At 36.6% G+C, this 14686-nt stretch overlaps 1 protein-coding gene across 1 annotated transcript in view; it reads left to right on the top strand.

The window, feature by feature from the left end:
• The window catches only part of adam19a (ADAM metallopeptidase domain 19a), a 72435-nt gene that overhangs the window by 18164 nt on the left and 39585 nt on the right, over positions 1 to 14686 (top strand). The window contains exon 3 of the mRNA XM_026268692.1: positions 6617 to 6693. Coding sequence (XP_026124477.1) covers positions 6617 to 6693 — 77 coding nt within the window. The remainder of the gene's footprint in view (positions 1 to 6616; positions 6694 to 14686) is intronic.

The following is a 14686-nucleotide window of genomic DNA, read 5'->3' as shown; positions in this document are numbered from 1 at the left end:
TTGGTTTGGAACCAAGACTTTGCCCGTTTACTAGTGTGTTTTGGGTCATTGTCTTGTTGAAACAACCATTTCAAGGGCATGTCCTCTTCAGCATAGGGCAACATGACCTCTTCAAGTATTTTAACATATGCAAACTGATCCATGATCCCTGGTATGCGATAAATAGGCCCAACACCATAGTAGGAGAAACATGCCCATATCATGATGCTTGCACCTCCATGCTTCACTGTCTTCACTGTGTACTGTGGCTTGAATTCAGAGTTTGGGGGTCGTCTCACAAACTGCCTGTGGCCCTTGGACCCAAAAAGAACAATTTTACTCTCATCAGTCCACAAAATGTTCCTACATTTCTCTTTAGGCCAGTTGATGTGTTCTTTGGCAAATTGTAACCTCTTCTGCACATGCCTTTTTTTTAACAGAGGGACTTTGCGGGGGATTCTTGAAAATAGATTAGCTTCACACAGACGTCTTCTAACTGTCACAGTACTTACAGGTAACTCCAGACTGTCTTTGATCATCCTGGAGGTGATCATTGGCTGAGCCTTTGCCATTCTGGTTATTCTTCTATCCATTTTGATGGTTGTCTTCCATTTTCTTCCACGTCTCTCTGGTTTTGCTCTCCATTTTAAGGCATTGGAGATCATTTTAGCTGAACAGCCTATCATTTTTTGCACCTCTTTATAGGTTTTCCCCTCTCTAATCAACTTTTTAATCAAAGTACGCTGTTCTTCTGAACAATGTCTTGAACGACCCATTTTCCTCAGCTTTCAAATGCATGTTCAACAAGTGTTGGCTTCATCCTTAAATAGGGGCCACCTGATTCACACCTGTTTCTTCACAAAATTGATGACCTCAGTGATTGAATGCCACACTGCTATTTTTTTGAACACACCCCTTTCAACTAATTCAACTAATTGCCCAATTGCACAGCCTTAAGAGCGTGCATATCATGAATGCTGGGTCTCATTTGTTTTCTGAGAATCTACTGAACCTACTGGTAACTTGTTTGCCACGTAGCAATAAAAAAATATACGAAAAACCTTGATTATTCTGGTTAGTCACATTGTACTGCTATTATTTTGAACAATACTGTATGAAATGAAATATGCAAACACTGGCCATGAAGAAGTCTATGCTATTTAATTCAGTATTGAAGTAACATTTTCACAAAGACATGCTTAAAACATTAATAAGAGCAATAGACAAAGTGAAAATCTATATAGCAATGTTTATTTATTAAAACTATAACAATAGCTCATCATTGATTGGTCATGATTATGTATGAAATGACTTTTTGTTGAGTTCAAAAATCTGTAACAACTCTATATATATATTTGAGATTTATTTTTAATTCAATTGCACATTCTTACAAACTGTCTAGAATTGTTTATCATTATTATTATTATTATTATTATTGTTGTTGTTGTTGTTGTAACCTTTTGTAGTTTTACACATATGAAATTTGGATAAAAACATTCTGCTAAATGAATAAGCCTAAATGTTATCTCAAAATCCAAAATATAGACAGCACTTTATCGATCTGGCAAACTCTAATCTGATTGGATAGTTTTACATAATTTCAGGATGCTTGAGACTGCCTGAAAATCAAGTGGTGTTTACAACATACAAGGTTGAAGAAAAATCAAAAATCAAAATAAGACAGTCTTTTTTATACAGACCTTCCGATAAACCTGCCTCAGCATTTAAAACCAAAACAAACTGTGCATTTCAGACATGTCAGTCAGACAGTGTGTCTAAGCAGACAGTTCTTGGCCAGAATAAACTAAACAAGATATTCAGAAGTCTCAGACTGAGGTCTAAGATAAATATAGAAGAGTAACTTCTATTAAATTCCGTATTTAATGGCCAGGAGGTGTTGGTTTGAACCAGCGGGATGTGGCTATAGCTGCTTTTAGCCCCAGTTAATTTCCCCCAAATCATCTTTGCTTCATCTCTCGTGCGACTCCTCTTCGACATAGTCACACACGAAGAATGAGCGATGATGAGTCCTCCAGGATGGAATGTCATGAGGAGACTGTGGTAAATTTGATCTGGTGCACACAACTCCCTTAATGGCAAACAGGTTATATTAAAAAGATTGTCCTCATAGCTGATTCCACATCTCTCAAAGCCGTCTGTCTACAAAAGCTGATAACTGCGCTATAAAAAGTCTCATATGTGCAGCGCCTGGAAGCTAAATAATCTCTTACCCCCATTAGTCAAAATGTGTCCAGTAAGTTCAAAGGAAAAATGTATGCACAGAGAAATACGGTTACCAAAAATTAGCTTCCTTACCAAGTGAATATGAATCTAGGACAATTCGTCACATTAAGTAGTGAGTGGTTTTCATATGAAATCACATTTCCTTCGATTCCCTCGGCTGATGTAAGCACACTTTCATGAGGTTCTTCTGTGGTCCCAGTCTACTATTATGTGCTATCATGGTCTCATCTTTGAGAAAGGATGTCATGCTTCTAAACCCATCAGAATATTTACCGAAGCAAAGCACAAGTTGGCATTCTGTGAAAAAGAGAGTGTGAAAGTACATCAAATTTGAATGCATCTCTATACTTCCAATGTTTCCAGACCAACTCGCATGGCAATACATTATTTTCAGCCCCTCCAGCTCTCGTTGCTGCATCCAGAATTCATTATTTTTAAATGTGGGATTTCCTAACCTAAAATGCATTGATACAGATCATTACATCATTGGGAAGAGTAATAGCAAACATAAGGAGAGTTTGAAAGTCAACACTGCTCAGTTTTTAAAGGGATATAGTGGTTAACATGTAGATATTCAATACATTCTGTTGTGCTTGAAAATGTTCAGCTGAAATGCATGCTTTGGCACAAATGCAAAGTCCCAGTATGGTGCAGCCTTATACAAAAGAATAGAAGCTTGCTGCCCAGCATGAGCTCTGGGATTGCAGATACCACGCGCCTGAGTGCCCACCTCCCTGACTTAGTATTTGCTCTTTCATTTATCATTCAGATGTAATCATGTCAACAGAGGAATGACTGATTCCCTTCATATAAATATTTAAACTGAAGTGATGAAGAGTCTCGAGAGGTGTACGAAAGGGTTTGCTTAATCTAAACTTTTTTTAAAGGAAATATATATTGTCATTTGAGGAAGGTGTCCTTTATCTTATTTTTTTTTTGTTCAGGGTGACCTAAACTAAATTGGCTGTACCTGTGAAAAAGTAATGAAACCAACACAAATCAAGTGTTTGACAAGAATGAAATGTTTAATGATAACAGATTTAGGGTGTGTCGATATGTTTTGACTGCTAAGTCTCCGAATCTGAGGTCCAGTGGCATTACTTACAAAACCTCACACAAAATATTACAACAACATGTCATACACTTCTGGTCAATCACTTCAAGCAGTCTGTCTACACCTCAGTGAGTCTTCATCTTTCATCTTTCTATCTCCCCTTTTCTAACATCCATTTCTCCCTTCGTCCTCTGACATCTTCTCTAGTCACTTCACCTGTCTCTTTGACAGCGGCATGAAACTCTTTGGGTTGGTAAGTGATTGCATGTTTAGAAATAGTGACCCCCTCTGCAACTCCTCATTTCTTCCTTCTCAACCTTTCCCCATTTGATTTGTGAGATGTGAACTTGTCTCAATCCACCTCTTCTCCTCTCACTTTATTCCATGGAGCTAAACTCCCCCTCAGCCTAGAACATTCTGACAGATGTCTCTATGTGTAGTCATGTGGTTTTTTTAATGCATTTTCTTTCTTCACATAGAAAATATGTCTTTATGTTCCAATAATTTCTCCACAGTTGCATCAGAAACTAGATTTTTACTTGTTGAAGAAAATGTGAGTGGTTATTAGCCATGCAAAATTTGCAAGGGTCTTATACACGGTTGCCAGTGTTTCTGTGTGGGAGCTATAGGGTTTTTACAATTTTGGGGGTAAATATGATTGGCACTTGCAAGGTGTGACTATGTGGTTGCCCTTTAATCATTCATTTAAGCCATAAGTCCACTAACTTCATGTTTATAATATTCATTTAAAAGTGACATATCACAAAAAAGAAGTACTTTTTACAATTTAAGTGCTATTTTTGGGTCCTTGGTGCAGAAAATTATCTTGGTAAGCTTTTGTTTTTGCAACTCATGTGTGTTTTTAACACAAACTTGTTTGCATTTGACAATTAAAGTGCAATAAGACATGAAAGAGAACTTTGTTTAGTACTCCCATGCTACAGTATGTGACAGCTGCTTTCTGTGCATGTGTCCTGAGAAAACCATATCCACTTTATTCTTCACATAAAAATGGGCGCAGCCATTTATAAATTTTATGGGTCTTGCTTCCAGCTATTTTTAGCCGTTCAAAACCACTCCCTTTGCTGCTTAATTCTGCAGACTGGTGTCTCTTAACATATTATTTTACTGTATTATCTTAATTATGAACATAATGGTTTGTAATGCAAACAGTTTTACCATTTACTGTACGTTGTTATTCTTCTCGTTGTTTCCCTATAGCAGCTTATGAACCAAGTCTCACCATAGGCTTACTTCCGCGTTCAGGAATAAGGTGGTCAGTGGATAACAGCAATTTAAACGGATATGGTTTAAAACACACAATGTCCTCTTCCAATGTTCAGAAGGAACTGACAGTTGTTGTTAAAGGTCAGAAAATCAATTTATATCTTGCGCATTTGCAAAATATTTTTGAAATTGCGCTGCCTGAGAAAGTGAAAGTAAATTACCGGCGAGTGTGAAATGCACTATAGCGATAAATGTGACATGTCTTATCTCAGTCCAACAATCAGAAATGTGTTAAATAGAATGTGAGGTAAAATGTGGTGGACTATAAGTCTTTTTATCGTCAACTAATGGTCAATATTAAGGGGCATCCCTACACTATGCAGTTGTTGGTGGTCATTACATTTTCTGAAGAAAATAAATGGTGAATTGTAAAAGTCGTTAGGGTGATGTGGGTTGTCACTAGGGCATTACTATGCAGTTGTTGATTTATGGTTGTTATACTTTCTAAAGAAAATATAAGTGGTGGCTTGGCTATGCAGAAGTTGCTAATGTTGTGTGGTTAGGTAAATTGTTATGCATTTCTAAGGTGTTTTGGTCTATTTCATATTCCTGTCCCTGAATTCAAGTCATTTTTTTTTTTGGTTACCGGTTTTATCATCTGCCAAGTGAAAAATTTATGATTACTTAAGTAAGCACATATCTTTCCATCAAGCCGCTCAATATTAGGTATCATATTTGTCTGTAGCACTAATACTGTTTGGATAAACCTCAAACCCTAAGTATGAGCTGTAGCAAGCAGGATAGCAATAATATACAAACGCTTCCAACTTCGAATTACTTTCTGAGAATGTGCTAGCAGCAAGATGTTTCACATTTACAATCATTCTTTGTCACTGCTGCTCCAGTCATTTCATGTGTGGTCCCTATAGGGTACTGTTTATTCAACATTCTCCCCAAGGTCTGTAGAACATCTAACTGACTTTAGTTGCCGCTGGACTAAGAGATTTTCCATTTGTATCACAGGACTTTTGATGGCTGGAGGGAGGAGTTTGTGTCTACTGATGTCTGACTTCTTGGAAAGGGTTTACATGGAGGATCAAAGTCCTCAGCCTCCTACCTGTTTGATCTGTTAGCACAGCTAACGCCGAGCAAACACATGCTAGATGTTAGCTCTGGCCTGCTGGCTTCAACACTGTTTCTCCTCTTAATGGCAGGGTTAGAAGGGTCCACTCCACCCCGAAATGAAAATTCTGTCATTAATGACTCACCCTCATGTCGTTCCAAACTCATAAGACCTCCGCTCATCTTCATGTTACTTACATTGCTGTCTATGTGATGGCCAGAGAGCTCTCAGAATTAATCAAAAATATCTTAATTTGTGTTCTGAAGATAAACCGGGGTCTTATGGGTTTGGAACGACATGAGGGTGACTAATTATGGACATAATTTTCATTTTGGGGTGGGGTAACCATTTAAGTGTGCAGTTGACATGGTTGAATTTTTTTGGAGAGAGTTCTTTTTTGAGGATTTGTCTTATGTATTTTAGAATTTAAAAAAAAAAAACTATCAATAACACTTAGGCTTAGAGGGTTTAAAGTCAACATTAGATCAAAATGTACTATATTTACTTAAATGTACTCTGCTGAGGTCTGGTGGTGTCTTTTGTTTTTTATTCTTAAGGCTGCGCTTATTTATTCAAAAATACTCTTTTTTGGATCATGGAATCTTTTGTAGCAATGTAAAAGACTTTACATTTTATTTACCCTGAACCTTTCAATAGTCGTGTTTATTGCCAGTCTTGTTGTGCAGGATTTATCATTATTCCAAAGACAAATTGTCTTCTGGATCTTTTATCAAAATGCTTAATCTATAATACTTTTCTGTTGATCATCAACTCGTTGCACTATTAGATATATATATTAAGTCTTGGCTTGCATTTTATCTTACAGAGGTAAAAATGGTTGTGTTGTCATTTCTTTATGCTTTTAAAGTAATAAAATCCACTTACTGGCAACTCAACTAATTGTCTTATGCAACACTTATTTTGATAGAAATTACATGGAGACCTATGGTTTTTAAATTGAACAGAGTTATATTTTCTTTTTTCATCAGGACCTGTTCCCAGAGAGAGGGGAGATTCTAGTCTCAGCCCAGGACTTGAAATTGGTTCTACAAGTTGAAAGAAATCAGTAAGTAACCTCTTTAAATGAATCTCATACACATAATTGATGAAAAAATGTGTCTGATTACAAGGCACTGACTTGCATTTGCAAAACACCTTCACACAGTTTTTGAAACTATTCTTATCTGGTTTCTTTAACACTTCTTACTGACTTAAAAAAACACTTTAAACATAAAAAATAGAGCATAAGCATATGCTATGCAAGAGAAACATTCAAAATCTTAATATACTACTACGGAGAGATTTTAATTGCAAACTGATTTTAAAATTGCTGTGCAGTTAGTTGTTGAATACATATCTGTTTAAATTTAATAGCAAAAAAAAAAAAAAAAGGTAGAGATTTGGGAGTGGTGCTGAATTTATCTGCCACTGGTAAAGCTGTCCAGGAAGTTTGCTGGAGTTGAGCTGCAGATCTTCAGAGAAAAGGTAACAGGTATACCCATCACCTTCTGATTGTTCTGCCAAATGCTGAGATGAACCAGTGCAATGGAGTCACAGTCTGAGTCTGACTGTACTGGAAGACTTTTGGGGATAGATTGCCTTTTCCTCCTCAGAAATTGCAGGACCACATTAATGTTACTTGGGAGAGTAAATGTTTATTTTAACCACATATGAACTTTGCATTCCCTTGCAATCTTGGCCAGTCTGGTTTTCCAAATGTAGGTCAGAAGAAAGGACGAACACACTGAGACACATAAACAGCCTGACTTCCTGAGTATTGTTGAGGCTCGAAGGAACCCTCAAAGCAGTCCGGCAGTCTTTTTTGGAGTTTTTACAAGACAAAGTACTCTTCAAGCAGGTCGAAGTGAAGGAAATGAGGAGAGTCAGGGCATGGAGGACTGCCATAGAATCTAGATCACAGCCGAATTGTAATGGGCCCAGGAAATGGGAGGATAGCTTGAGGACTTTTTAATGAATACACTCAATCAATAGAATTAAGCTCTTCTTTAAATAGATAAAAGAAGGCGCATTACTTGAGTGTATATGCCATTTGTGTAATTGCTTCTTTACATCGCAGTAAAGTGCTTTCAACACACAACAGGAAGCAGAGCATACAGAAACTGCAAGGGCAGAAGGTGTTTGGTTTGTAAAAAGGACCATTTTAAAAGAAGCACACCTGTTTTTCTGTGCACCATAGTGCAGAATAATTATAGAATTTATAAAGCACTTATTTTGTATCCGGAAACCAAATGTCATAGCAAGCAGAGATCTGTGTCCCTCTGAATTACTTTATTGCTGTTTACAGTATATTTCAGCAACCAGGATGACCTCTCACTGGCCCTTTTAGTAGTATGAAATACAAAGCGAAGCTCACTGAACCCATCAAGTTGTGAATTCTTGCAAACTTTGCCATTATAATCAATGAATAATGTAAATAGTACAGTGAATTTCCTGTTTACATTGTGTACACCTTGAAGTGTTCAAGTCACATTAACGAAATTTTGCAGATAAAAGGTCAATTGCATTGCCATAGGTGTAGCAGTGAATGATGCACAGCTAACTCAAGTTGCTTTTATACACCAGGCAGCTTTACTGTATATTGGCCAACACAGCAACACAGCAAATGGAATGCAAAAAAACAAACATTGCATCTGTGGATGAGACTGTTTAAAACTTTCAGTCACTTTGGACTGGTTGTTGTTACTTACATAAGAGAACTGATAATACTGTAGTCTTATTTAAATACACCAATAAAAGCATCAGAAAAGAAAGAAAGAAAATGTGCTACAAAATGCAAAATGATGGTATGGATGTAAATTTGAAAAAAAGGTGTAGCTCTAATACACTATCCACTGCAATACAAGTTGAGTAAACAGATCGACAGAATTGGCATAGGCAATGTTTGGTGGTTTAACCCTGAACTCATTTGAAAACATCAGTAAAGGTCAGGCTGCCATTCTGACCTCTGTCAGCAGGGGTTAAAGGTCAGCAGTGTCATGGCTGTGTTGCATTACGTGTAATCCATAACGTGACCATAAAAACCTCCAGGCATATTTTTCCCTTATATGGAAGCGTTTTAGCAATCATTTTCTAGTAGGCATGTTTTGAATGGTTCTTGAATAGCTCTATTGTGTATTGCATACGGCTCCTCTATCCCACAGTTTTTGTCTCTTTGAGAATAACAAAGCTAGAGTCTCGCTTTCTGCAAATGACAATAAGAAATAGGTGCAATTTTTTGTTTTCCACCCCACACAGTTCCTGACAAGTGCAAGGTTTTGGCGTTTCATTCGTAGCCAAGCTATTTGTGATGTAAATGAGCATGTTTGTGTGTGTTTGCATCTGAGCTGGTATTTAATTGAAAGGCTGGGAGACAGTTTAAGAGAGTGAATGAGCAGATACAGGCGGATGACAGGCATGCTTTAGGCAGTGTTTATAACCTGGACTAATGAGTTTTAATCTCTACTGGGGAGGATCTTACCACGTATTTCAATTGAGTTTTAAACTAAATTAAGCGGAAGTTTGTCCTTTAACATTTGGTATTTTGAGGTACTATGGTGATTGTGTCAGTCATCTCGTTTTAAGCAATGACATTGCAAAGTGGTCTGTGGTTTCTTTTAAGGTCAAGTGGTTTGTGTAATGGTTGCATTTATGTCATCTAAAGTGTGTTAGAGAGACTGAAGGACATCGTGGTGTATCAGGGGTGAAAGTGATTATTAGAGTTTATGTTGCCTAATATGAGAGAGAGAAACTGGAAAGAGAGAGCGTTTTAGAGCGGGAATGTGTTTGAGAAGTATAAACTGATGGTGTGAAGGAGAAAGGATAAAGAAGCATGGAGGACGAGAGGGGTTTAGGGCATGGAGAGCGGTGATAAGGAGAGCTGAGAAGAACATGAAAAGGAAGATGAAGAGTCCAAACAGGTGGTTGTGGTTCAGATCCAGTGGTAGTTGAACTCCCAAGAGCCGAAGTGATTGACCTACATATTTTGTTATGAATGTTTTAATGTATTCATCCCGGAGGATATGATATTAAAAAAAAAAAAAAAATCTGGAAATGCAGCACATGTTCAGGATTAAGCCAACAGCTGTCTGTATAATTCAACACAGCCATAACTCATGAACTTTTAAAACCTTGCCAGGGGTGTCATGGTATCACTAATAATTAGGGAGGTCAATCAAATGAATTTTTAATCAAATGAATCACATGTAAGCCTCTAAATAATTGCTGAGCATTTTCTCCTCAAAACTGCAAGCCTCAAAAATGCGGTTTGAAACAGCCCGTGTTTCTTACCATCACAAAAGTGTAACCAATCCTGTTGACTCGTGTAACCACTGACTTCGGTGAGGCTTTTCATATCATTAGCTGTTTGATAATGTAGGCAAGCCAAAGGCTAATGATATCAGTTATCGTTACACGGCTGACTTTGTAAAGAGCGATAAATACATAAAATACATTACCGTTCTGATACATTGACTTGTAGATGATCCTGTATAATTTGCTCTTCCTCTTCCTTGGATTCAGTTTCTGGTTCAAACATATATAGCTGAATTAATCCACCATTCCCATTTGCCATTGTGTAGCATTAAGACTTCTTAACTGAGTGAAAGTGGAGGTTGTGGGACTGAGCAAAGGCAGGGAGAAATTAGCATATTCATAATTCTGTGTACACCAAGGAAGGAGGCTCGAGATATATTCATGCCATTTTAAGGAGAAATTATTTTCATGACAAATGTTTCAGCATGTCATTTTGATTATCAAAGATGAGTTTTAAGAGATACATTTAGTGACTTCAAGGGGGACTTCAAGTCAATAAATTGTTTGTTTTATTTTCATATCATTGAACATAAACCCATCACTGGCCTGCAGTCCACAGCAATATATTCAATTTGTCAATCTGTCAGAGGCAGATTATGGTCCATTAACACAGGACGCTTTATAGCTGTTTGTTATTTTAAATGTTTTTCTTTCAACATTTCGCTGTTTTCACAGCCTCACACCATAAGTGTTACCGTTTTCTTTGCAGTGTTAAACTGTAAATCACAATTCATACAGAAAAGCTTCTTGAAGTTTAGTGTGGAGTAAGTGTTTTTATTTTTCTTCATTTTTAGCAATTTGTGCTGAATTAATCACAGAAGTTTTAATAAACAGGATTTTCCACAAACTGTAAAAATGCTTCTTTTCTCCTGGTTAAATAACGGTCATGTAATTTAGTATCAATAACGTGCTGTCATTCCTGCTTCATACACTCAGAATTTGAATGGACAATAAATAAAAACATTAAAATAGTGATACCTAATGTACATACTTTATTTATTTATTTGATTATCATATAGAGAAATATTTTAATTGTTTATATCAACAGGTAGGTGATAGCAGCAATGTATAAATGTAATTAACTATTCAAAAAGATTTTTTTTTTAAAGCACAGCCCTGAAGGGTTATTTTAGGTAACTGTCAGCAAGGCTGTTGAGGTACAGGTTTCTAATATTTAAAACCTAAATACGTCTAACATTTCACCAGATAAGCTTTGCTTTGAAAGAAGGATGTGACCGCTTGCATAGGTGCTAACCAGAACTGCATTGAGCAGCTGGGTTCTTAGAAAAACAACTTCTCGTAAGAGCCTGACGTTCTTTCGCAATTAGACACAGAGCTAAATTGTGCATGATGTTATTATGCATTTATGAATGCCATCTGCAGCCACGAGAACGGTCACATGCTGCTAAACACAACTCTGATTCACCCTGGTGCATTTCTCGGACTCTCTGCCCTGCAGTCCCATCTGCAGAAGGCTTGTTTTGTTCTCCTCCTGACAAGCAGCCAGTGTTTGTGTAATCTGCTCTCTCATGCATCCTCAAGATTAAGTAAGCTTTCCCTCTTCAGTCTGCTCTGAAAACATCATTGAGAGTGATGATTCCATATTTGCGTCGAGTTCAGAGACGAGCGCTCGTAATGCTCACTGATTACAGTGGAAATATTGCCGTTATTGCCGTATTTAATGTGATTGTGACATGTAGCAGGAACAAGCTGGAGGAAATAGCAGTTTGATATTGAGAGCGAGCGAGCGAGATGTTAAAATGGAATGAGATGGAGCGAAGTCAGCTCTAAACAGCTGCGTTGCATTATAGGTTTTTTCCTGCCAATATTTAGTCCCATGATATAGTTTCAGAATGTAGTGTTTCTGTTAACTGTTAAACTTTCCAGTCAAATTAGTGCTTTTCATTGTAATGTTTTTTGATGCATATTTAGATGCAAAACTCTCATGTGAACTACACATTTTATACCATTCTAGCACAAATATGACTATTGTGGGCAATACTGTTAACTGTTTATAGTGTTATTTTAGTATTATTTATATAGACCTACTGTTATAGTATCTACTATTTTGATGACCTTTAAACTTTATATTTTCAGATTTATTTAAAATCACTAAAACAAACTGAACATTTATGTGTTTTTCCGTTTTTATGTTATGTTATTCTATAAATATTTGTATTTTGCTTTATTTTTTATTACAGTTTTAGTTTGAGCAATTTAATTAACTTAAACTTTATTTAAATTAGTTGCAAATATGACCATTTTAATTTACATTTAATCCTTAAGTTATATATAATTTCTGTTTGATTTAATTTCAGTTTTATTTAAATGACAAAAACTTTTAGTAAACAAACAAACTTGCTCTCATGGTAGAAATAGTAAATCTTTTCCATATATGATAAAAGTGAATGAGAGCTGAAGATGTCATTTGTATTCCAAGTCTCTGAAGCCATACAATAGCTTTATATGAAAAAAGACCAGAATTTAGGCTGTGGTGATTAACTGATGACTCAGTTTTGATTTTTAGAGTAAACTGTCTCTTTACCTGTACTGTACTGTACAATGGGGCTGTACAATGGGGCTATACACTGGATAATGGTAATGTACAATGGGGCTAGAATTTTTGACCTAATGCCATCAGTGCGACTGAAGTTTCACTTCCTGAAACTTGGTTCATCTTTGGCAGATCTTTTTGTGAGAAGTGTAAGCAGTGCAGAGTTGAAGTACAGTCCTTATTGGGCTATGTTTGTGTTAGCAAGAAGCCAGCAGGCATACAGTTGAGCGTCTGTCGTTTATTGTAAGCACTGAAATATTTATATCCCCCGACTTCCCCCCAAATATCTTGCCACGTCTCAAGTAATTTAAAGGCGCAATATGTAATTTTTCTGCTTTAAAAATAGCAGAAATCACTATATGTATGTTATATATATTTTTTAGTTGTGTACTTACATCATTCCGACAGTTTCCACGAACTTTCAAATCCGGAGAAAAACGTATAGTTTAATTAGAAGACACGGCACGTTTCTTTATTTCCGTTTTGTCGCCCGTCTATGGCGTCATATAAACTTTGACCCCTCTAGTTTATCTAACTTCCTGCGGAACCGCCAAATACAAAGGCGAACAGAAACAAAGACGAGACGAAGAAGAAAAAGTAGTAGCCTTTATCGAGATATTATATTTTATATTTATATTGTTTATATGTTCATGATTATGCTTTGCCTGCACGTTCTGTGAAGCGCAAACACACGGGTGAAATAAATGACCCGAGATGGTTTTGGGACAAGAGAAGCAACAAGACACGGGTAAATATTGGAGTTGCATTTCCAAGATAGAGAGAGCTTCGTGACAAGCTGAAACTACAGAGAGATGTCGAACTCGCTTGCATTCTTATAAACAGGTATGCATCCATTCAGCTAACTTTATCTATCCGTATATTTTGTGAAACGATGATTTCTTGTGTAAAACGCAGACGGACTAGCTCTCATGTAAATCTACATTTGTTCTACATCTAGCTGAATAAAGTAGCTTCAAATGCAGTTCTCTAACTTGTTCGATATCATAGTATAACGTAATTATAATTATTAACGAAAGGCGACCGTGTTTTTTAACATATATTACTACTAGCTAGATGGTATATTGATTTGATAGGGGTCTCATAATTCTCTCCGTTCGAAAAGACGTGATTGTCAAATACTAAGTTAGAATGAGTGAGGAATGACAGGGAGCAACAGAGCGCGTGTTCCAATGAACAACAACTCCCATGAGCCTTACGCTCTTTCCCGACGTACGTCTTATGTTATTATTTTGATTGAGTGACCCCTGGTGGCCAAAAATTCCATACTACACGTTTAACCCCAGACAAATGTACACAATTAAATATAAATTCTTTATTTCTCCCCCCTCACTCCGTTTTTCTTTCTGCATCTCTTCCTTCTTTCTCTGTCACTTACACGTTCTCAGATGATCTTTGCTGCCTCCTCTCTGTTCCCATCCCCCTATTTGATTTGTTTTCCCTCTCTCGTTCTCTCGTTCTCTCTCTCGGTCTAGTACAGTACTGCTGGTTTGAATGAGGTGATTGGTAACAGATGGTGCCGCTTTAAAAAGGCAAGGAATTTGGTGCCCTCAGTAGGTCACTGGGCCACAGTCTCTCTCTTTGGCTCTCGTCCACACACACAGCTGATTTTCTGTACACTGCCCTTAAAAACCTTCAAACGAGAGTAATGTTTTAATATGAGGATCAAATGTAAGGACCATCACAGGCTGGTATCAGTTTGCATACGTGTACATTTTCAAGCTGGGCAACAGTAGTACTTTGTAAGACAATTGTTAGCTTAAAAAAATGTTCAGTAAGACTTTACAATAAGGTCCTATTATTTTAGTTAATGCATTAATTAACATTAAAAATGAACAATATGTTTGTTTCAGTATTTATTAATTGTTGGTAATGTTAGTTAATAAAAAAATTAGGTAACACTTAAGAATAGGTAACACCTATCAGTTGCTTATTAGCATGCATATTGCTAAATTATTAGCTATGTATTAGTGCTAATTAAGAACATATTAATGCCTTATTCTACTTGGCTTATTCTACATCTCTAATCCTACCCAATACCTAAACCTAACAAATACCTTTCTAACTATTAATAAGCAGCAAATTAAGAATTTATTGAGAGAAATGTTGTAGTTAATAGTTAACATGTGTTACCTATTGTAAAGTGCTACCAAAAATTAAAACGGTTAGTTAATGT

Source organism: Carassius auratus, chromosome 7 (assembly GCF_003368295.1).
Source record: "Carassius auratus strain Wakin chromosome 7, ASM336829v1, whole genome shotgun sequence".
NCBI lineage: Eukaryota > Metazoa > Chordata > Actinopteri > Cypriniformes > Cyprinidae > Carassius > Carassius auratus.
The sequence above is the reverse complement of the archived record's forward strand: the minus strand, read 5'-3'. Positions and strand labels throughout refer to the sequence as shown.